This window comes from Cupressus sempervirens, chromosome 1 (genome assembly GCF_028749045.1).
Source record: "Cupressus sempervirens isolate cs-2001-9-10 chromosome 1, ASM2874904v1, whole genome shotgun sequence".
Taxonomy (NCBI): Eukaryota; Viridiplantae; Streptophyta; class Pinopsida; order Cupressales; family Cupressaceae; genus Cupressus; species Cupressus sempervirens.
The window spans coordinates 429,889,067-429,915,166 of record NC_143118.1 but is presented as its reverse complement, the minus strand read 5'-3'; the positions used below and the strand labels follow the sequence as shown (position 1 = coordinate 429,915,166).

The 26,100-nt window shown below is 35.4% G+C and overlaps 1 protein-coding gene across 1 annotated transcript in view; it reads right to left on the bottom strand.

Moving 5' to 3' along the window:
- The window catches only part of LOC149578112 (alpha-L-fucosidase 1-like), a 49,535-nt gene that overhangs the window by 2,508 nt on the left and 20,927 nt on the right, over positions 1-26,100 (bottom strand). The window contains exon 2 of the mRNA XM_089827574.1: positions 4,848-5,087. Coding sequence (XP_089683700.1) covers positions 4,848-5,087 — 240 coding nt within the window. The remainder of the gene's footprint in view (positions 1-4,847; positions 5,088-26,100) is intronic.

The following is a 26,100-nucleotide window of genomic DNA, read 5'->3' as shown; positions in this document are numbered from 1 at the left end:
GAGACACAAAATGGATAAGAACAAACTATATTCTCATCAATGATGCAATAACTGAATTAACTGAATGAGTAGAATGTAGATGTGTCTCCTTATATAGGCAAAGTAATAAGTGAAAATGGTAACTAGGAGATAAATTAACACCTACACGAGGTGGAGCCACACATCCACCAAAGTTGGATCATCCTCCATTGTGCAATGAAGTATATGCAGCATGTGGAGGATGAGAAAATGATAAGTGCGCTAAAGCCTAAAAGTGAATACAACACAAGTGGAATATGATAACTACTATCACTGCCTAAAGTGGAACTTCTACACCATGTGCAACTAAATATGCAAACTCCTAACTGTCTCGAATGCAAACTAGTATGTTATGCATTATCCTAAGTAAGCTTAAATAAAGTGAAATTAGGTGAATAATTAATTACACTAACAATGTTAAATACAGTGCAGGCATTACAGAGAAGACCACCCATAAAACTTGCACCCTGTCTGACAGTAGAAGTATTTTAAGGAATAATAATAGTCAATTATGTGAAACAATGGTCAACTGCTTACAGCCACCTATTAACTTACATTAGCTAAGCCAGCAATTATAACAACAAAACTAAGTCAGTACATATTTACCATAGATACAACTTATAAGGATCAGGTAAGAGTCAGCAAAGAAGACATTGCGAAGGTACATCAGCGCTCGCTGACTCTGGAGAAACAGTTCCAGAAGATCTCAGATACTTCACTGCAGCAATGTGCACTACTTCAGATGATGCTCTCCAATGTTTTTCTATTCTTAGGAGTTTTTACCCATGTGAAAAACTTCTTGAAGCTTTCCCATTAAATCTTGATGCTCTCAAGCACTTATGCTCAGCCACCTTGGTCTTCAACTGAACAGCATCAACCTTTACTAGCATGAGTATATGTAGGTTGTCACAGTTGTACCAACCTATCCTTCCTTTGTTCCTTGAACTCACTCTGCAAGTTTTCATTGGCAAGTGTAACATTAACTGCTTCTTTCGAGGAACAACATTGCTCAACATGGCATTTTGTAACATCTAAAGTGATGCTCAATCAAACACAGGGCCTCCAAACTATGGGTACTAAATAAGTAATCCTCTATGTGTGCTCTCGAGGCAAACTTAGAAAAATCCTAACATATTCTAAATGCATGTCCACAATCTTCTTGATGCAGAGACCCCCTCCAAGGTCAAAAAAATAATAATTTAAAATCATAGGCAACATCAAGCATAGCTTAAGGCATAGATTCTGTTCTTTTCTAAAACTTGATGCAATGTGCCATGTAGATCTACTGTCTACAAGATGTAAACAAAGGAACTTTACAGAGATAGATTCCTTCGAAGGTTCAAAAGAATCACTCAGCTATGACCATCGAGGTATGGTGGGACAGGCAATTTCGTCTTCCACTGAAGTGTGGTGTAGATTAGGCACCTAAAGTGGTGCATACTGAAACCAAAAAATGGTGCACACTCATAGGAGGAATATCCAATGCAGTATCCACACAAGCACACAACTGCTCAACCACTTCTCAATGTGACAATATCATTTCAGGGGGTATTGTTGATGTAGTTGGTGCAGAGATATAGGTAAGTTCCTTGCTGACCTCTATGTTATTTGGATCCTCATCTGAGTCACTGTACATATCTTTACCAGTGGCACCCTTGTCTAAAATCAATTCCTTTACTACAACCCACTAGGGCTTTCTGCTGGCTAGTTGATTATCTTTGAAAGTGTGACTTCTCTATCTAAAATGAAATTTTAAAATAAATAATAATGATAAAATCAAGATATGCAAATGATAATAAATATTGCATAATTATAATACAGCTGAATATCTCAATTATGTGAAGTCTCTAAGAGAGACAAAATGGAGAAATACGTCTAAAAATTTAGAACGGTACTTATACCAACCATATAGTCTCCAATAAATAACAAAGACAATCAGCAGACATATTGATATCATCGTGCTTGGTAATATAGCTATTGGTTGAAGCAATCATTATAGTATGTGATTACCACTTATCTATAATTCACTGCCATAGAAGACTGTCAGAAACTATTTAAAAAGTAGCAAGTGGTGCGAAAATAATTACTGAAGTCAATGAATGAGGAAAAGTATTACTGACAAAGGCAGCAATGTTAATATGATGGATGTGAGATAGTAATTCTGAACATTCCAGGAGGATTGAACTATGTTGAGCGATTACTATAACTATTGTCATGTTTAAAGAAGAATGCTGTCTTGGAATCCAAACTTGAACCTGAAACCGAACTGGCAACTTAGCAAAAAATCACAATTTTATTAAAAATCGTTGAAACATTTTGTTGAAGATTGAAAGTCATGATTTTATAAATAAATAAATCACAAACCTTCATTTTGTGGAGACAAGTAACTTCTAGAAATTTCAAGTAAATTTCTAGATAGTTAAACCATGAATTTTATTGGCAAAATTTGTAAAAAACGAGCCTCTACTTTGATACCATAAAATGATAATCAATATTAAGGAGAGGAATATTCCTTAAATAAGCAATTACAAGATCTTTCCATAACCAAACGTTCAAGAACTAAAGACAAAATAGAAAATTACTAAACTAACTAAACGACTTATAAATAGAAAGCTTCTAAAAATTCATTGACTTAAAATAAAGTTACTTACATGACCACTATACTAAATATTGCAATATTATTTTAATACCTCCTCCAACCTCTTCATTGAGTGATTGTTGGGATGGATTCAAGGGAGTCTTAATAACAGGAGGTTGAATAAGGGTGGCATGATGAAGGAGAATGGCTATAGGATTCTTCACTAGGTACAACATCTCATATGAGATGGCAGAAGGCCACATGAGGCCAAGAGGGATAGCATATCGGACATCCATTCTTATGCCTAAGGTAGAGGCTTGCTTCCAGCACCCTATCATGTTTCTTTATCCAAGCCCCATTATGATTCAACCCAAACAATAAATCAGATTTGTTATACAACTAAGATAGTCATGAATATATGTTCTTTTACCCAAGTATTATTATATTCATAACTAAGACATGAATATATAAGATATGAACATATATGAATATGTGTTCTTTAATCCATACATAATTATAACTAAGATATGAATATAGCTTCAATATTTGTGTAACATGATTGGAGGATCTCATCACGGATTTTTCTAGCTTCAAAGTTCTCTAACTATATTTTGTTCCCTATCTTATTGAATTTTTGATTCTAGGGAAATTATAGACCAAACTAAAAATAGGACATTACACATTCTTAGTACTCAACAATGACTAGAATGCATAGTAACACGGGGAGGCGCCCCCACCCCCTATTTTTGCCCCACGCACCAGGGACTTGGGGACTCTGTTCCCCCGTACCCAATGGGGCCACCAGATTCCACCACCTCCGTCAAGGATGGGGGGACATCTTGGTGTTAACTATTTGCTGATTTGACTATTTATGTTCAATGTTTAATGTTCCAATTCAATGCAATGCTCAAGTAACTCATTTACATATTTATATCTTATATTGCAATACATCTTTTCCAAACTAGCATTTTAAGTACCATATGTCTACTATATACACACCCCCCCCCCCCCCCCCCCTTCCCAATCCCCCACCGTCATCCCCCTGCCATCCCAAATTAAGGCTCCTTCCCCTCGTATTGGGAACTTGTCCCCCCGTCCCTCAGGGCGGTGTAATTATGCTAGTAGAATGTTGCGACTCCACATGATATAATTTTTAACCCTATATTTCTATAATTTGAGCAATGCTAGGTTCTGAATAGTTGCCATTTGTCATTTAACAGCCCAAAAAAAAGCCATTTCCCATTGAAAAAATTTCTTACCATCCAAAAATATTTTGAAAAACAACTTTAGAAACTTCTAAGAAATTAAATGTAGGCTAGAAATTTAGAATAAAAGGCTTTGCAAGAAAACAAAATCGCTAATGCATGTAACTTGGATTTGGCCAGATAAGAAAAATAAAGGAATACTCATGCCTAGCCACTCAACCTCACAGAAAACCCAAAATGATTTCCTGAACTCTTTCGCCTACACCCAAAAATGCCTAACATGATTGTTGAAACTATGGAAAGAAAGTCTGTGATTCTATTGGTTTTTCGAAAAGCTTCTACAACTGCTTCTTACAACATCTAAATAGAAACCTGTTGCTTATGATTTTGTGTTTTCTGGCCGCAACTGAAAAGCTCACAATATTCTCTACATGCAACACAACAGCATTCTCTACAACTGGATTATCAGTTACATCGAAAGCCTGCAATCGCAGGCTTCCTGTGTGCATCTGGCATGCCCTAGAAACTCCATGTGACCTCTAAATTTCTGCCCTCGATCCTATGAATTTCTAATGCATGCCCTCCACAAGACCCACAATCTTCAGCTCGCAGTTTGACTTTTAGTTCTTTGCCTCCTGTCTGTGACTAGGGTAACCTCTACAACTGCAGACTGCTCTTCCCACTTTCTTCTACAAACCATATTGACTCCAAAATCACTGCTCATATAAGCAAAAGAATGAGATGTGAGAAGATGTTTGTCTATCTCAAGAGAAGATGGTAGCCTTATATTGTTGAGGAAAATCTAATAAAATAGACACCAGTTACAAAGGCCATAACAATGGCAATTAGAAAAGAGCAGAAGTGTAAAATGGTCAATTATACTGTTATTTGTCATTAGTTTAATAGTGTCAATTACAGTATTTATATAACCTAATGCATACGTCAAAATTGAACAATAAAAACTACTAGGACTCATTCATTTCTTCATCAAAGTTGTCTCCCATTTCCATTATAAGATATTTTTTAAATAAACTATATGTACTTACTGCTCATCTAAATCACCACCAATTGTCACGTCACTGCTGTTAAACATGGACCAGCATGTAGCACCAGCTACTCCACCCTCATCACCCACCCATCTGACATCAGGACCTGCATCAGAGAAAATGACAGCCCCTGGCTGCAGCTGATGAATCACACTAAACCATTCTTTAAAGTAATATTCCATGAATTTGGCATCCTCCCCCTTGGCCCCATCCAACCATATCTCCTGTATGGGTCCATACCTGCTCACAAAATGCCCATTACTCAATAACAAATGAAGCAAACCACAACAATCTTAATATCATAATATTTATACAAAGGAAAACTACACTGCATTCTAGTACCACCAAGTTAATTGTCTCAAAAAACTTGTCTAGATGTATCCCCAATTCTAAAAAGACTCCAGTTCTTACAGCATATGTTGTAGGACAGATAAGCTTGAAACATTCCCTTGAAAAACAGCGGCACTGTTATCATATTTACCTACTGGACACAAACATGGTACATAGTTGGAGTTGAAATTCAACAGTCAATAGCCTATGTTTAGAGAATATACGGGTAAACAAGGTTTCAAACTTCAAACTTACTGTGTACGGTCTAAAATTAACCTCTACATTAAATTTTCTAACTCACCTTATGGTGGGATTATAACATGAATTAAATGGCCAAACAAACACCTGACCTAGAAGACAAGAAAATGGGATTAGGAATGACATAAGCTTCCGAGGAATGGTAGTGATTTGTACCATATCAGTGTGTATGCATTAGAAAATGATTATATAGGAAGGAAGAGAATTTCCAAGAGAATAGTATTTCTTAGCTTTTCTTTATATGGTGGGTGTGAGTATGCATTATCTAGGTGGATGCCCTATGATTTGTAATGAAATATTAATTTCCTGAGATTGTAATTACAACAGTTGTATGAGCCAGAGACGTCAGAATGAAGAAAATGTGATTGAAGGAGACAAAGAAAACTTTCAGCAATAAGTCTTTGATTTTTTATCTAAGTTGCCGGTTTGGATTCGGGTACTGATTCGAGTTCAAGATTCAGGTTCGAAATTCTTTCAAATTTTTTGTGGGTTGGATTCGGATTCATTTTGGGCTCATCCATACAAGAATACATGTTTTAAAATACATTTTATATATATATATATATATATATGTGCAGCAGCAAATAAGTTCATTCACCACTATGCTAATATTAAAGTAACATTGCAAAATACACCACCATATCAATGTTTCAATTCAAAAACAGTAATGTCAACATTAATAATCAGCTAACACTCATCAAATATTATAAAAAACCATCAAGTAAATCATCATCATTCTGTTGTTGCAAATTAGAAGCACAAGAAGTAATGCTATAGGCCCATTTAAGGTCAAGGTTGTGATTTTTGCCACATTGTAAGCTTCACACATTAACTATCATACTGGATGATTCAAAGAAAGCAGCTTTGGATCAGACTGGACAAAGCCAAGAAAGCAAGCTTTCGATCCAGAATCATTTAGGGTAAAGATCTCTTTAGATTTTGTTCAATCCATTGTTTTCTATACATGTTAAGCTACATGTATGAATTATGTTATGCCATACATTCCCTAATAAATGTGTGGCACTTTTATACATTTCGAATTCATATTAAATATGATTAGTAATTTGAGTCTAATTTGGCAAAAAAAACTTTTTAAAGAAGTTAACAAAAGGGTGTATTTTGACCAAATTCTCTCAAAGTAATCCTAAATTTTGTCTAGGTTCCTCTGCCAGAAACCAAAGTCACCCAAAAGTCAACTAAATTCTGCCAGGGCTCCTCTCAAAGAATTCCCAGCGAGATTCGATCTCTGCAGCAGAATTCTGACAGAATCTGGCAAGGAGCAGACTTTTGAGAGAATTGAACCAGGAATTCCTAGGTCCAAGAGAGAATCTGGTAACTTAGATTTTTATATCATAGTTGAAAACTGGAATGTAGAGATTAGGTATGTCAATGATTCATTGATAAATTAATGCTGACTTTTATTTAGCAGATAAAGAGGGATCCAAATCTCCAGGCTTGCTTAATAAACACCAAACCATAGTGAAGTTCTTGCAATATTCATAAGTGAAAGAGAGATGCAGATAAAAAAGTTATCATGTATGTGAAATATACCAAACCCAAATACTGTCTCAGATCTTAATTGGGTATTTATAACTTGACAACATGCAAACATGCAAGGAAACAATATAGATTTTCAAGGAAATAAGCCATTTCAAAGACAAATCTATTGAAAATGATTCTGATATAAAGCATGCATAGCTGTTATATCAGATACACTGCTGTTACAATGCTAGAACATGCATAAAATGTACATGTAACATACCCATAGCCACATGATTCCATCCAATATGATCAAGCCCTGTGAGGTACGATCATTTGTAGCATGCAGAAGAAGATTAAATGACATGCAAGAAGAGTGACGAATATATAAGTGGAGCTGCTGCTGTGAACATACCCACAAATAATCACTGCAATATGAGGATGAACAATGTAATGCACCTGTAAATCCTGAAGTGAATCCACGAGGGGGCTGACCTGGGTTTCCATTCAAATCACCAAACCATCTAGGGTTTTCATCCTAGGAATTTACTAGACCTTCAAGCAAAGCTTCAAGCTTGTAGAGAAAAGACTTGAAATAAAAATAACAATCTCCAAAATGTTTTCAAAATTCCCTTTTTCCTCACTTTATAATATAGTCTTTTCCCTATTTTGAAAGAAATACTCTAGTTCATTTCTCTCCAAAATTCAGCTTTATGTTATTATTTTAAGCTGACATTTAATTTATTTGGATAATTTAAAATGATTAATTTAATTAATATATTTTGCCAACATTTGGTGACACTGCAGTCCTCCCTACTGGAGATTGCTTTCCCTCAAGCAATCCATGCCTACATGTTGAAACCAAATACCTAGATCCCACATCAACCTCAAGTACACTGCTCCACCAAAACACTGAACTACTTTGATATCAATGCCAATACACCACAAACCGTGAAGCAATGTGATGGAATCCCATGTGAAACAATACACCAACCCGTCAATACCTGGATCCCAAATATATAACCTTCTGTATGAGATGAAGTAGCAGTCTAATACCAAGGAATCATCATCATCCATCCAACCATACCTGTAGACCAACCAAAGTATGTGATAAACAACTCTCACATATTCAAAAATCAATAGACTGGGCCACAAGATAATGCTTTTCAATCTCAAACCAGCAAGAAATACAATGGCAATGATATCGTACCAAGGCAAAAGTAGAAGACTTGTCTCATGATTTCCCATCAAGTATCTGTGTTCCCACACATTCTAATACATACCCATAGCTGACATAGACCTGAACAATTCTGAAAATGTAGTGACCAGCCATGTAGGACAGTTGTCCCTAAACAACCCATGTCATTTGACTCAAATGCCCATCAATATGTAGCTGTACCGTTACATGAACTAGGTGCCAATATCAAATTTGGAATATAGATGCCATCACCAACACCCAAGGTCAACAAATGAATGGTTGGTCCACTAATAGTAACTTCCATAGAATCATTTTGTCCGTCAATAGTTGTATATTGTTGCAGGGAAAACATGGCTTGTTGAGCTATCAAATTAGCTATCTTTGCCTTCTCAACCCAACTCTCAACCATTACTTGGGACTGCTTCAGTGTCTTTCCAAGGTGAAAAAATTCAGTCCTCTTGGAGGATGCATCCTCAACCAACGACTCGTGTTCATCTTTCAAAACTTCAATGTCAACATTAGGTGACACAATTTATCTTATCCATGATCATGGGCAGCATTACCTTAAGAACGAAGAGAACTATTGCTGCTGTAATAACAATCAGCACAATTGTCATGCATTTGTATCATGCCTTCAACTTTTACAAGCACCTCTTTATTGGAAATTTCATTCACAAAACTTTCACTTTGAATGCCATGTTCTGATTTTTCTTCATGTGTATGAATTGTGTCATCATTGGAATCAACTAATACACAAGAAGATGCATTGTGGTCACCCAAAAAATCCATACCATCATAATCCATATCAATCTCATGCTTAACATCAAGAGAAGCCATGTTTATCTCTCTTCTAGAATTCTCCTATGAATCTTCTCGCAGAGATCATGAAGCCTCATGCGAGTCGATCCCAAATGCTTTTCATTTCTCCTTGTGAACTAAATTTGCATGGTTATCAAATTCTCCAAGTAAAGTTTTCCGTATCTACATTGAATTATCTTCTCTCTTATGTGTTGTTTTGAACTTGCAGATGATTGTTCTCTTTTTAGTATCAAAGTAGGTTGAAGTGGTCTATCAGACCTTGTGTTTGTTTTCCTAACAACATTTGAGGGTGCTCCAGCATGATTCTCTCACCCAACTTCACTTCTTTCATGATCTTGATTACTTGGCAGTAGTTTTACCCTTAAATTACCAATTGCAGTAAAAAGTTTCTCTTGTGACTTCATAAAAGTCTGCATCATCTGTTGCTGCTGTTGAGCCAAATGTGCCAAGACATCCTGTATGTCAGGCTGACCATACCCGCCATTATTTCTTTGCTCTGCCATATTCAAAGAATCTTTTTCTTCTGCTTCTTCTGGTTGTGCCTGTTCTTGTTGTTCTGCTCTACTTCAAGCATAACAATTCTATGAACCAATTTCTCAGAGCTCATATAATTAATTCAAACACGTGCACTATTACTTCTGATACCTACCATCTGGCCCACATGCAACAAAAAAATTGACATGCAAATGACAAAAGCTAACATGTAATTGAAAAATATGAAATGCAACTGAAAAAGTTGTCAAGCAACTAAAAAAATTTGTCATGCAATAACCCATTTTCAGAAACTGATTGTGACGTGCAATTGTTTGGGTATCCACCAAACTAACATGCAACACAAATTGTAGTGTCCCCTTTCTAGGTGACAAAAGAAGAGTGGCAGGTTGGTCTATAACCGAGTTCCCATGGGCCAACAGTGTTAGGGAACTCAACGGAGGGTTCATGCAGTGATTGCAGAAACTTGAGGGGGCCATTTTGAGCTATGGAGTACATTTTATTAATTAATAAGGAAATGATTAAATATTTCCTATGGAGGTTTTAAGAAATTTATTATAAGTAAAAATTATATTCACTTTATTAAGTATTTTAAATAAGTGAATAATATAAAATGCACTTTAGTGAATAAGTTATAATAGAAGGGCACTTGGGGCTCATATCCCAGAGGAGCAACTTATAAGTAGTGAATTTTAAAAATAAAAGTCTCAAATTATTAAAATAAATAGAGAAGTTCCTAAATTCAAAAATAAAACCAAAATTAACTAAAGGCTTCCAAAAATTGGGGTGAAGTCAAATTATTTAATTTCTTGGTGGAGGCTTAAATATTTCATGAAAACATTAGTACCTGTTGTGAGTCTGTCCACATGGGAAGAATTCGCAGCTTAACTCCAATGCGACTACAAGTGTTTGGAGGCAAAGGCACAGTCACAGGACAAAATTGTGGATTGAATCATCAGCTGGAGGAATTAAAACTGTTTTGAGTGGTTTTGGCATGATTGTGAATTTAATCCAGTCTGCATGAAATCACCAGATAGCTGCAAACAATAATTTGCAGAAGTTTTTTGTTCGAGGGTGTCAACCCTCAAGTTGGGTGAATGGGATGTAGCCCCCATTTCACTTGCAATTTGTAATTCCACGTTGATAAGAAATTGTGAGGGGCAACAGCTGAATCACAATTTCCTTGGTTGATCAAAGTCAAGTAAAAAATTAAAGTGTATAGCGGTAAGTTATCAATGCTGGTTCTGATGCTGATGCGCGGATTTTTTTGGGGGGGGGATTTTGGATGCATTTTGGTGCGTCCATGTATATGTGTGTGTGTGTGTGTGTGTGTGTGTATATATATATATATATATAGTATGCAAAGAAATGCAAGAAATATACAAAATGAAATATTAAGGCCGTTTTAGGGTTGTATGGCAAAAAGGAGATAAAATATAATTTTAAAAAACCATTTTAACACATGCTTTAGTGAGTCACTTGAGTGACTTGGTGCCTAAAAATTCCAGATGCTCTACGGATTCGCCCGGATGCTTGACGGATGCTCTGTGAATGCTTTCCCAAGCATCCCGCAAGCATCCATAGGCAGCAACTACGCATCCTGCCCACCTCCATGCCGCTTCCAAACACATCCGCGCATCCACACCCGTATCCTAGCCAAAATGCCATGCATCGTTATCTTAGCCTGCAAGTGTTGAAGAAGCATCATCATGTCAACCTTGGAAAGATGCGATGATTGAAGAATATCAATTCATACTAAAAAATAATCTATGGGATGTTGTACCTAGACCTAAAGATAAATCAGTTGTCTCCTCCAAATGGTTATTCAAAATCAAGCATGCACCCAATGGTAGTATTGAATAATACAAAGCTAGATTTGTAGCTCGCAGATTTCTACTAAAGGAAGGAATATATTATGAAGAAACCTTTGCTCCAATTGCTCGTTACACTTCTATCAGAACCATCATAGCCATTGCAGCATCCAAAGGGTGGAAGATACACCAAATGGATGTTAAAACTGCATTTCTAAATGATGTAACTAAAGAAGAAGTACACATCAAACAACAAGAAGGATTTGTCACCCAAGACAAAAATTCTTATGTATGTAAATTGAAGAAAGCACTATATGGTCTTAAACAAGCCCCCAAGGCATGGTACGAAAGAATAGACAATTATCTTTCAAAATTAGGATACTCCAAAAATGAGGTTGATCCTAATATATATTTCAAAATAGTTGATGGTAATATGATTATTCTTGTATTATATGTTGATGACTTACTAATAACAGGTGAAGAACATCTTATATCAAAATGCAAATAGGATCTGGCAGTTGAATTTGACATGAAAGATCTAGGACTTCTTCACTACTTTCTAGGCCTAGAAGTATGGCAAAAGAAGAACTAAATCTTTCTAAATCAAGGAAAATACACTGTTGACATTCTGACAAAGTTTGGGATGATGGATTGCAAACCTGTAACTACTCCTATGAAAGCAAATCTACACAAACTGAAGAATGACAGATTTGAATCAGAACCCACTGATCCCACTTACAACAAGCAAATTATTGGATCACCGATGTACTTGGTGAACACTTGTCATGATATATGTTACGCAACCAATGCCTTAAGTCAATTCATGTGTGAACCGACGAAGATCCATCTCATGGCAGCCAAGCACATCTTACGATACTTGTGCGGTACAATTGGACTAGGTCTCAAGTATGATCAAGTTGAGATTCAACTACATGGATATTTTGATTCCAATTGGGCCGGCAGCCCTACTGATCATAAAAGTACTACAAGATGTTGCTTCAATCTTGGTTCAGCAATGATATCCTAGTTTAGCAGAAAACAATCATTAGTCGCCTTAAGTTCCAATGAGGCAGAATACATAGCTTCTTCCATGGGAGCCAGAGAAGTGGTATGGTTAAGAAAATTGCTAGTTGGATTGTTCGAGAACCCCTTGAAGCCAATGTTTATGCATTGCGACAATCAAAGCAACATCAAGTTGTCTAAAAACCCAGTTTTCCACAATCGATCAAAGCATATTGAAATCCCTAACCATTATATTAGAGAATAGGTAGATTGAGATGTACCCAAGCTAGAATACATAAGCACAAATGAATAGACAACTGATATACTCACTAAACCTCTATCAAAACCTAAATTGGAGTATTTCAAAGGTAAACTTGGGATGGTTCAACTATGATTGTAACCACTGAAATCAAATCTTAGTTTTTGTAATAGATATGTATATTCATATAAATTCTTGATGAAAAATGTTACTATCTTATAGTTGCATGTAATGTCCTCCTTCTTTTAGGCCCTCAATGGAGTTCTTAGCCTTTCATTCTCTGAAGGCTAAGAGGAGAAATAAATTAACTTAAAAGTCAAAAAAATAAATCTAAAGGTGACTTTATATTTAATTTATTTTTCTAGAAGTGCAACTAATTATTGTATTGGAAAGTGGGAAGCTTCTAGAGAGTGCATTTTCTAGAAGCAAAACTAATTATTGTATTGGAAAGGGGGAAATTTCTACAGAGTGCAATTAAATAATATTTTATTTCCTTCTAGAAGGGCGAGGCAAAAGAACAGATAAAGGCGAAAGCTTCATTACTAGGCATCCAATTATTGTCAACTACATTTGATATGAACTTGGGAGAAGAAACTAAGGGTTTCTGATTTCAATTAGCTATTGGAGAGCGTCAATTCTTCAGTGTTGCAACCATTTGAGGTGGTGAAATATCCACTGAATTCGGCATTCAGGAAAGCTTCATTCTGGAGTTCTATTTGTGCTTAAGTTAAGGAATAACCGAAGGGTTTGAAGAATATTGAAGGACTATCGAGTGCAGATCTGAAGATTCATCTTTGGCAGAAATTGTTCAGATTGTGCAGGACAGAGCTCACTCCGAGTACTAGCTACCACCTCCAGACAGATGGTCAAACAAAGATACACAAATGGGTGGAGGGGTACCTCCAGAATTACATAGCAAGGCAACAGAAGGCTTGGGTTAAGTGGATATATCTATATGAATATTGTTATAATTCCACTTATCACATGTCTATCCAGATGTCACCATTCATGGCATTATATAGATATGAGGCACCTAGTTTCATGGATTTGTTGCTATCAGATAGTAGAGTGCCCAGTGCTGGAGACTTATCACAAGAGAGCCAGGACATTGTAAAGGCTCTTAAGGAGAATATCACTAAGGCACAGAATCAGCAGAAGCAATATGCTGATCACAAGAGGACTAAGCGGGCTTTTGAGGTAGGTGATATGGTATATTTGATGCTGCAGCTTTACTGCTAATCCACTCTCAAAAAGAGTGGAGCCGAGAAACATAAGCCACGTTATTATGGGCCTTTTAGGGTGATCAAGAGAGTTGAGGAGGTGGCTTACAAGTTGGATTTGCCAGCAAAGAGCAGAGTCCATAATGTCTTTCATGTGTCACGTCTCAAAAAGGCGTTAGGACACCATATTGTTCCTTCTATAGTGCTTCCACCCTTGGATGATGAGGGAAAATTGGTATTGGTGCCAAAGGCTATTATTGATTTCAGGAAAGGAACTTGAGGCGGAGTACTATAAGGGAGTATCTAGTGAAATGGAAGGACTTGCCAGTAGAGGATGCAACATGGGAGAATGAGGAGATTTTGTAGCACCCAGAGTTGAAGTTGCTTGAGGACAAACAATTTTAGGGAGGGCGGACTGTAATGTCCCCCATCTTTTAGGCCCTCAATGGAGTTCTTAGCCTTTCATTCTCCGAAGGCTAAGAGGAGAAATAAAATAAAAAAAATTAAAGTCAAAAAATAAATAAATCTAAAGGTGACTTTATATTTAATTTATTTTTTTTAGAAGCACACCTAATTATTGTATTGGAAAGTGGGAAGCTTCTAGAGAGTGCATTTTCTAGAAGGACGATTAATTATTGTATTGATAAGGGGGAAGTTTCTAGAGAGTGCAATTAAATAATATTTTATTTCCTTCTAGAAGGGTGAGGGAAAAGAATAAATAGAGGCAAAAGCTTCATTGCTAGGCATCTGATTATTGTCAATTGCATTTGATATGAACTTGGGAGAAGAAACTAAGGGTTTCTAATTTCAGTTAGCCATTGGAGAGCATCAATTCTTCAATATTGCAACCATTTGAGGTGGTGAAATATCCACTGAATTTGGCATTCGGGAGAGCTTCATTTTGGAGTTCTATTTGTGCTTAAGTTGAGGAATAACCGAAGGGTTTGAAGAATATTGTTGGACTATCGAGTGGCAGATTTGAAGATTCATTTTTGGCATCCATTAGTAATCATTTTTTTCCTTGTTGCTATAGTATGCGTGAACAATCCCACACTACAGCACCCGCGCTACAGTATTTATGCTTGATTCCGATTGCAACTTTCATCTCCATTCTTGGGCATCACTATTATCAAGTTCCTCTTGCAATTGTGAGTAGTTAGCATTGTAAACTTAGGCATATAATTTTGTTTATAAGTGATAACTCAGAATTAGATTTGGCATTGATGTAGTCATTATTGTAAGCCCATTTGTCTTGGTAAATTCATAGCAACATTGTACATGGAAATGAATTCAATAAACGAGATATATGTTGCATACCATTTGTTTGACAAAATGTCCATCTAATAGCGTATATGATCAGCATAGTACTTATATGCCAATTGCTTGTCAAAATTTCAGTTGACCGTAGGTATGCATTCCATATCTAGTTTCCATGTATATGAATTGAAAATACCAAAAAGAACTACACTTACATATTAGTTAATTGTAAGAGGTATTGTAATATCATTTGCGAACATTCTAAATTTCTTAGCATCATTCAAACAATATGAAACACAAAAAAAATCAGAAAAGAGGAAGGTAGCATACAAGTGTTTGATAATATTCCTTGAGCTAAAATCAGTTAGTTTGGGCAAGGGATATTACATTACATGTGGTATGTCATGAAAGGTGACGATCTTTCATTGATATATATAAACAGAAGGTAACCATTGTAAGGTGACGATCTTATAAATGGTAGACCTGTTATCATGAGAAACTTATATTGTTGTTCTAGAGAACCAGAAGTCATGATAACGAATGTGTTATGATCAGACTTCATTATGTTTTCGTCCTCGAGTGTCGGAGATCATAATAATTGTCATGATAGAGTTCATGACATTGTGATTTTTGTTATCTAATAGACTACATTAAGTTGCTGTCCCGGAGTGCCGGAAATCAGATAACATATTCTCATGATAGGTATCAATGAAGTTGATACCTGTGCACATATCAAGAGAATATGAGAAAACTTGATGACTCACTTCTCCCTCCCTAAGAGGAAGTGTTAAAAGTAGCTTCAGTAGAAGTGAAGTTCATATTATATATATGTAATTGGAAAAGCACTCGTATCTCTCTCTCTATATATATAATCTTCATTATATATTTCTGATATAAATCATTTATATATATATATATATATATATATATAATCTTCATTATATATTTCTGATATAAATCATATATATATATATATATATATATAACAAAGATAATAAATCAAACCTTTTGATATTATCAGGCATCTATATTAATTTGATACTATCGGCAGCATATTGTAATTAGAAGTGGCATGTTAAGGGTTGTGTCCACGTAGGGTCATGACCCTACGTGGCTATAAGCCACATAGTCATGTCTCTATGTAGACATGACTCTGACCTTTAGTACATATAATGAATCGCTGAAGAGAGAAAACGTAGTCACATGCTTAGTATTATCTGAAATATTTTACAGTCACTGAGCCATTACAAGGAAGTTCTGAAATATATAGAATCAGATTTAGTTATATTAAATTATCCACAACATATCATATTCAGAGCATTAGTAATACAATCAGAAAATATTTGAATCTTCTTTATACCTCTATTAGGGATCCTAAAAATCATTTACAAACAAGGTAGCAAATGCTTTAAGCTGGAGAAGCCATGTGTCAACTATGGTAGCCATAAATGTCGGGCTTAGGGAGCAAGTATTGCAAGACCTAACCAGAGATGATTTCTATAGTGAGGTCAGCCAAGCACTTCACAGAGACACTGAAGATCCCAGGTATGGAGAGTATCAATTAGAAAATAATGGATTGTTGAGATACAGAGGTAGGATGTACATACCCAAGCTTTTGGAAGTCCGAAGGATGAATTTAGAAGAATTCCACACAGCTCCCTATTCTAGACATCCTAGGGTGGACCAAGATGATGGCAAGTATAAAACCCTTGTATTTTTGGAAGGGAATGAAAAGAGAAATAATGGACTACGTAGTTGGATGCCTCGAGTGTCAGAGAATCAAGGCAGAGCACCGTTACCCAACAGGCCTACTACACCCAAAAGAGGTTCCCGAATGGAAGTGGCAAATAATTACCATGGATTTCATTCAAGGGTTACCCATGACCAGGAACAAACACAATAACATCTTAGTAGTGGTCGACAGATTAACCAAAGTGGCTCACTTCAGGTAACTTAACAAATGGAGCACCTGAGATTGCTCACAAGTTTGTTCGAGAAATTTTCAAACTTCATGGAGTTCCAAAAAAGATTATATCCGGCAGGGATGCTAGTATAACATCCGGGATTTGGCAAACTCTATTTTCAGCTTTGGGAACCAAGTTAAATATTAGTTCTGCTTACCATCTAGAAATCAATGGTCAAACGGAGAGAGTAAATCAGATTTTGGAAGACCTCTTAAGAGTGTATTGTATGGATCAACAATACCAGTGGGAAATGTATCTTCCCTTAGTAGAATTTGCTTATAATAACTCTTATCAATCCACTATCAAGATGGCACCCTTTGAGGCCCTGTATGGTCGTAAATGCAGAACTCCTATAAGTTGGAACCGAATTGAGGACAGTATTATCATTGGGCCAGAAATGCTATAAGAGATGGAAAAACAAGTAGTTTAAATCTGTCATAGTGAAGCAGGCAAATGAAAGACAAAAAAGTTATGCAGATGCTAAAAGAATACCTAGAGAATTCTAAATGGGAGAAAAGATTTTATTAAAGGTAAAACCACAAAAGAGTACTATAAAGTTCAGAAAGAATGTCAAACTAGCCCCAAGATACGTGGGACCCTTTGAGATGTTAGAAGTTATAAACTTGGTGACCTACAGGATCGCACTACCTCCAGCCCTTGCCAGGATGCATGATGTATTCCATGTATCATATCTTAAGAAGTATATCACCCATCATGAGCATGTAACTAATTGGAATTTTTTGTAGGTACGAGACCCAATGGTGGTGGAAATAGAGCTGCTCAAAATACTCGAGATGTGTAAGCTCCACTAACGAAATCGAGACATAAACCAATGCAAGGTTCAGTGGGACGAGTATACTAAGGAAAATGCCACCTAGGAAGATTATGATGAGATCTTCCAGAAATTTCACCATCTCTTCTCCAAGACCAGAGCATTAAAAAAGGTATGGTTTGTTTATTTAAGTAGAATTTTGTTTTCCTTTTTGTAAAGTTCATCGGGGACAATGAAACACAAGGAGGGTATGTTATATCCCAAATTTTTTATCTTTTAAAATAATCTTATAGTCGTTCTAATGGTTAGTTAAAAAAAAATCTTAGATATCATGATCCTGTGAAATGGAAGTTATGATTAACCAAATTGATTAATGTGAAAATGAATTGTTAGTTGATTATTGTTATGTTGACTAAAAATGAATGCTTATATTTTAAGAGAAATGTTAGCGGTGGTTAGCCGTTGTAACGGTTATCAGTTATTATGTTTTCTTGATATTCCAATTTAAATGGAGGAACATGTTATTATTGTGGAAATATGCTTTTTTGGTTGTAGGAGCAGACGAAAGGGGGAAGCATTGCTAAACGGGATTTAAGGAATGGGGCACCAATTAGTCCATTGTCAAACCATCAAGTATGGGTTCTAACTACCTTGGTGAAGGATTTAACGGCTGGGCAATAGAGTACACCTTGGACAGTCATGAGCAACTTGGTCAGTTCTTAAAACAAGAGAAATTAAAACAAAAGAAAACATTAAATATTTAATATCATGAGAAGAACTATTACCTCTCTTTTATGAAATGATCAACAATTGTGTGTATATATATATATATATATATATATATATATATATATATATATATATATATATATATATATATATATATATATATATATATATATATATATATATATATATATATATATATATATATATATATATATATAATGTCACCATGATATTCTATTAATATCTATAATTTGCACTTACATGTATATATACATATATGCATGCATACCTAGAGAGAATATAATAATAGAGAGGAATTATATGTACTCTCAAAATTACACACACATATAGATATATGTATATGTATGTACAAATATAGGTAAAAATCTAGTAGCATGATGACAATATATATATAATATATTAGATATATAAATCATGAGAAAGTATAATTTTTATCTTAAATTTGGCTCCATATCGATGAGCGCTTGTCACCTTCATATTGGTTTTATTTTCTTTTAAAATTTGAAAGTTATGAGAAGTTTCTTGTAATAGATTTTTGGCTTTGATCGAGATTCCTTCTTGTAACTGATGAAGCCACTGGACACATTACTTACTCTCCTCGCAACTAGAATCAAGCATTCAAAAATCATTTCTTTTCCTCATGTGATTGCTCTGAACCAAAACTCCTTCTCTTTCCATTACACTTCCTTTCTAAGAACAGCATTACTTGGAGGACCATATTACAATACCTCAATTACAGTATCAGCCACACTTAATAGTATTTCCGTGCTAGAGCCATGTTGCCAAACCACAACATTAAATCCGATGTTACAATCTCAAGCCATGAAATCATTCGACCAGTCTTATTTCTTATTTCATATGTACATTTCTTACATACATTCTCTCAGATAAATTTTAGATGGAATGATGGAACATTATGTTAAATGCATCCACGATCTTGAATAAGTATTGTAGTCGATACTAAGGCTCAAGAGTATTAAGAACTCTAATAGAACATCACCTCTATTTTCCATTTTATGTAATTATTCTTTTTCCATACATGTCAGGTGCTAGTACAGCCCCACAGAGTCAAAACCGAAGTGACTCCATTATATTAGTTGATCAATTACGTGTACAATGCTTAATACTGAATGTTGGTATAAGAATATTTCTTCATATTTCACAAAGGATATATCTAACTTATATAGTGATATTATCCATATACCAGTTGAGATAAGAATCAGATTTGTATTCATAAATTCTTATTCATAAAGAGTACATAGATATCGGCATGTCTCCCAGGATGCACCCAAGACCAGCAGGGTCAAGTGTAAATGGGTGAAGAGGAGAGGTACCCCTGCAAGAATAAACTAAGAATTGGTAACCAAAGAGCATGAACATCTAAAAAAAGGAAATTGTTTATTGCAAGTCAGCTCATGATTGTCCAAAGTATATTCAGTTGTCAAGTTGGGTGGTGGTGATCGGGTTGTTCATTGCCCATCTAAATCCTTGGCCAAGGTAGATGAGAAGCATGCTCGCCACAATTGATCACTAAAGGTTAGGAGTGCTAGCTAACAGAGGGAAGGTAGATGGAGGAATTCCTCAGCCTTGTTTGTTGCTTAGCCGACACTCTAAACACCGGAATGCTCAAATGGCAGGACTATAGTGCCTCAAGTCTAACCCGAGGTAGGTATAACAGACAATTTTTCATAACAAAAGCAAAGATAGTTTAAACAAGAATTTTCTTCATTCATAAATATACAACTGATTTCTTTTCACATGACATTAACTACTTTTAACAATCAACTGAAATAACCTTATCAATGTTCATCTGATAATAACTATTTTAACGATTAACTGAAAATAATTGTATTCATGATCAACTGATATAGCTAGATCAACGATCAACTAAAAATAACTGCATTTATGATCAACTGAAATAACTAGGTTAACAATCAACTGAAGATAACTGTATTCATGTTCAACTAAAATAACTAGATTAATGATTAACGAAACATAACTATATTCATGATCAACTGAAATAACTACATTAACAATCAACCAAACATAACTATATTCATGATCAACTGAATTATCTAGATTAACTATCCTTTCTTCATACAAGTAAATGCTTATCAAGAAAGAAGGAGTGGAACATACAAGTATCATCGAAGGATCTTTAGCTGGTTGTGCAAGCCTCGGCTTTGGTGAGAGGAGAAGCATTGACATAGGCTTAACCTCCCAACCTCAAACCATACTTATCCCCTCACATTCTATTAAATTAGAATGGCCCTCCCTACCTCAGGATCGGGCTTGGGATGTTCTTTAATCCAACCACCTGAGCATCCCGGTGTTTTGAATGCCCACTCAGTTATGAAACAGACATGCTTACATAATTGCCGTTACTGATATCAAGTGATCATTAGATGGCAAACATGCCTATAAAATACCTTTGCCAAGGATTCCCGATGGGCTCAATGACCCGATCACCACTGCTCGACTTGACAACGAGTTTCATTACAATGATGAGCATGAGCTATTAAGTAGATTGATTTATTTTATTATATAATATCAAATCTAATTCTTTATTCTCTTTATCCTTGCAGGATTTCATCTCACCTCTTCACCTTTTCCATGGCTATATAGTCAGTGAGTCCTGATGATCCCGATTCTTAGAGCAATCGGCTCTATCAATTAATGGCAAATGATTGCTTCCAGCATTTCACATTTCTCTGATTTAAAACTTACAGAAACTCTCTATATTTTAGCTTCCATTGGTTTAATACTTTATGATTCCAAGATTTGGTACTTTACTACGAACCATAACAAGGTTTTCCTATGATTATTCAAGATTGAATATAGCTTGCAATTCTATTGTTATGGAAATTGGAAAGCTTAACTAATTGTGAAGGAAATAAATTTAGCAACATGGAAAGATTGATCATTCACATGACCTGGTATATTATATGGAGTTGCCTGAGCTTTGTTGGACACTAGATATCTGTCCTTCTTCAATCGAACTCTCAGATTATAATGGCAGCTTCGACTTCAAAGAAAATACATACGGCAGCATGCACAAAATGTCAATACTTAATCTGCAGAGGTTCTGAGTTTGTCAAAGGTTCGATGGTAATGGAAACCCAAGCTAAGAGTATGGAACTTATATGAGGAATGAGGAAGAGTCGGGTTATAACAAAGGTTATTATGGAAAAGTACCTAACGCAGCAAGGCAATTGGGTTATAGCAGAGATTATTGTTGAAATAGTACCTCCCACAGTGAGACAATCGAGTTGATATATAGGACCTCCGTCTTCTAAAGATGGCTTAAGTTAAAATGAAGAGTTGTGCCTTCTTGGCTTCCGCTGGTTATAAAGTATATGCCAATTCGAATTTTCAAGAGTTTAAATCGGTTGAAAGAAAAGAGAGGGAGAGAAAAATAAAAGGTTTGAAGAAAGTTGAAAAGATTATAATTTCAACTATTATTATAATATATATTTACTTACGTTCATGTAAGTATATCAATGGGGTGACATCATTTTATTAAGTTATTATAATATAATGGTGCCATTACATTTTTTTATTTATATGTACGTATATAAATATATAATATAATAATATGATAAAAGATCAAATAAAATCTCTTGAGGTATGTTTTATATTTTAATTAGATTATTTTATGTTTTGCTAGATTATTTTCTCAATAGCTCATGCGGGTCCCATAAATGTATCCTGTGTTCAAGTCGTTGCGTCCTTTCCAAGGAAGTTTAAGGTCATACCTACCGATCTTGATGATTGAACTAAGCGAACATCCCATTCCAATGATCCCATTTAGCAATGCTTCCCCCCTCTTCATCTTCTCCTGCAATCACCCATGAAAACACTTTCACCATAATAACAATTCTATAATAATTTCATATAAACATTTTAAAAGACCTTAAATTATTAGTCATAATTTTAAATCAAACAATTGCTAATCATCTAATAACAATTAATGGTTAACGACCATCTTCATTAACAGTTAATACAGCGTATATAAATAACTACCTAACTCACATGATCATGAAAGAATAATCCATTAAATCCAACAGTTATGAACAAGTTTAAAATTAGGTCAAAATTTTAGGATGTAACATACACTCCCCCTTAAATTTTTCATTGTCCCCGATGAATATCACAACAAAAACCTTAACAATACTTAATCAGTTTTAATTTAAGAAAAGAGAGGAAATGTTCAAATTCCAACCTTAGAGAAAAGATGAGGGATTTTTGAAAATTTTCGTGATAATCCTCCCAAGTGGCATTATCCTCTGCATATTGATCCCACTGGACCTTGCATTATGTCACCTCTCGATTTTGTAAACGTAGCTTACGCACTTCGAGTATTCTGAGTGGTTCTATTTCTACCACCCTTGGTTCTCGCACCTGTAATAGTTTCCAATCAATTATATGATCATGATGGGTAATGTATTTCTTAAGGTATGACACATGGAAGACGTCATGCATCCTGGCAAAGGTTGGTGGTAAAGCAATTATGTAAGCTACTGGGTTTACAACTTCCAATATCTCAAAGGGTCCCACATACCTTGGGGCTAACTTGGCATTCTTACCAAACTTGATGGTACTCTTCTAAGGTTTCACCCTTAATAGTACTTTTTCTCCCACTGAGAATTCTCTAGGTGTTCTTTTTGTACCTATATAGCTTTTTTGTCTGTCATTAGCTTCCTTCAATCTTTGACGAATCTAGATTATCTGTTATTCCATTTCCTTAAGCATTTTAGGTCCAACAATAATTTTGTCTTCTAAGTGATTCCAACTCACAAGAGTTCCACATTTGCAGCTATATAGAGCCTCAAAGGGAGCCATTTTAATGGTGGACTAATAGGAATTGTTATATGCAAATTCCACCAAGGGTAAATATGTTTCCCATTGGTATTGTCGATTCATACAGTATACTCTCAAAAGATCTTCTAATACTTGGTTTACTCTTTTTGTCTAATCATTTGTCTTGGGATGATAAGTTGAACTGATGTTTAGTTTAGTACTCAGTGCTGAAAATAATGTTTGCCAAAATTTGGAAGTTATCCTAGCATCCCTGTCTAAAATAATTTTCTCTGGGATTTCATGCAATTTGAAAATTTATTTTATGAATCTATGAGCAATTTCTGGTGCTCCATCAGTTAGATTCCTTAGTACAAAATGAGCAACTTTTGTCAGTCTATCAACTACTACCAGAATGGTATTGTGTCGATTTCGTGTCATAGGTAATCCTTGTACAAAGTCCATGGAAATTATCTGTCATTTCCACTCTGGTACTTCATTAGGGTGCAAAAGGCCTGCTGGATATCGATATTCTGCCTTTACTCTTTGGCATTCTAAACAACCTACCACAAATTCTGTTATCTCCCTTTTCATTCCTTTCCAAAAATATAGAGGTTTTATATCAGACAACATTTTAGTTACCCCAGGGTGTCCTGAATATGGAGCTGAATGAGATTCTTCCAAAATCATTCTTCCGAGTTCAAAGTTGTTGGGTACATAAATCCTGTTATGATATCTTAACAATCCATCTTCCTCTAGACTAAATTCCGAATACTTAGAATCCTGTGGGTCCCTGATAAGAGCTAGGTTGATTTCTGCATAAAACTCATCATATTCTAGATGTTGTAAAATCTGGTCCTTTCATCTGAAGTTTATAGTAGCCATTGCAAAAATGTGTCTTCTCCTAGTTAGGGCATCTACCACTTTGTTTTCCTTGCCTTTAATATAACTTATGTTGAATTCATAGTCTGCTAAAAATTCCAGCCATCTTCTTTGTCTAGCATTTAGATTTGGTTGAATGAAGATATATTTTAGATCGGATCGAAGTTCAAAAGGTTTTCCAATCAAATAATGTCTCCACATCTGAAGAGCATGTACAATAGTTGCTAATTCCAAATCATGAGGTGTGTAATTTTGCTCATAATTTTTCAATTTCCTAGATTCACATGCAATTACCTGTTCGTCCTGCATCAGCACACCTCCTAAGCCTTCTCCTGATGCATCTATTATAACTACGAATTCCTTTTGTGGATCAGGTACTTTTAGTATAGGTGTTGTAGTTAGCTTTTCTTTCAAGTATTCGAAAGTTGATTGACATTTTTTTGTCCAAACAAATTTCTTTCCTTTTCTTTGAAGTGACGTAATCGGGTAGGCTATCTTGGAGAAGTTCCTGACAAATTTCCTATAAAATCCTGCCAATCCCATAAAACTTCTAACTTTTGTTACATTTTTAAGTATAGGCCATTCCTTAATTGCTTTAATTTTTGAAGGATCTACGGCTATGCCCTGAGCTGATATAATGTGCCCTAAATATTGAATTTCTTTTTGATAGAAAGTGCATTTAGACAATTTTCCATATAATTTATGTTCCTTAACCTTTGCAAAACTGTTTCCAAATGTTTTTGATGTTCTTCCTCATTCTTTGAATAGATTAAAATATCATCTATAAAAACCAGCACAAACTTATCCAAGCGATCTTGAAATATGCTATTCATTAAATTCATTAAAGTTGTTGGGGCATTGGTTAACCCAAATGGCAACACTGTAAATTCGTAATGTCCATACCTAGTTCTAAATGCAGTTTTGTGAATATCTTCTTCCTTAATACGAAGCTGGTAATATCTTGACCTCAAATCAATTTTTGAAAACACTGTCATGCCCTTAATTTGATCAAAAAGATCATCTATTCTAGGAAGTGGATATCGGTTCTTGATAGTAACCTTATTGAGCATTCTGTAATCTATGCATAATCTCATGGTTCTATTCTTCTTCCTAACAAACAACACTAGGGCTCCCCCATGGTGAAACACTGGGCTGGATCAATTTCTTGTTTAACATATCCTGTAGTTGTATTTGCAACTCCATTAAATCTATGGTAGTCATTAAATATGGTACCCGAGAAATGGGTTCGGCTCCTGGTATCAAATCTATGATAAAATCAAAGGCTCGGGAAGGTGGTAGACCAGGGAGTTCTTTAGGAAACACATCTTGATAATTCTTTAGATAGGGATATTTTTCTTCAAAAGATTCCTTTAACTTTTCTCTATTTTCCCCATCTTCAATCTCTCATGCCTTCAACTCTTACTGCAAAGATCTCACAACCTTTTCTTCCGTATTTCTTAAGTTGCATGGCAAATATCTGTTTTGATTTAGTTTCATATTTGAAACTTATAATGCTTGTAGGTCTACCTTGATCATCTAGGCAATTTACAGTTTTGGCAAGACAATCCACCTTGGCCTTATGCTCACTAAGCCAAATAATGCCTATGATAATGTCATAAGATCCAAGAGGTGCTACATACAAGTTCAATTCCATTGAAAAATTTAGAAAATCAACCTGAACCTCAATCAGACACTGCTCTACCTTAGCCCTTGACTGGTTTGCATATTCAATTGTCCATGGTTTTGCCATAAAACTAGATCTCTTTGGAAATCTACTTAATAGTTTAGAGGATACAAAACATTCAGAAGCTCTAGTATCAATTAAAATGGAGACAAGGTTCCCGTAGATCTTACTCGGAGTTTCAATCAGGCCTATTTGTTGCTTTGCTTGTCTATTGTCCAGTGCTACATGGATCCTTTGCTGATAAACTTCTTGCTGTTGTGGAAGAGGTGGTCATTGCAG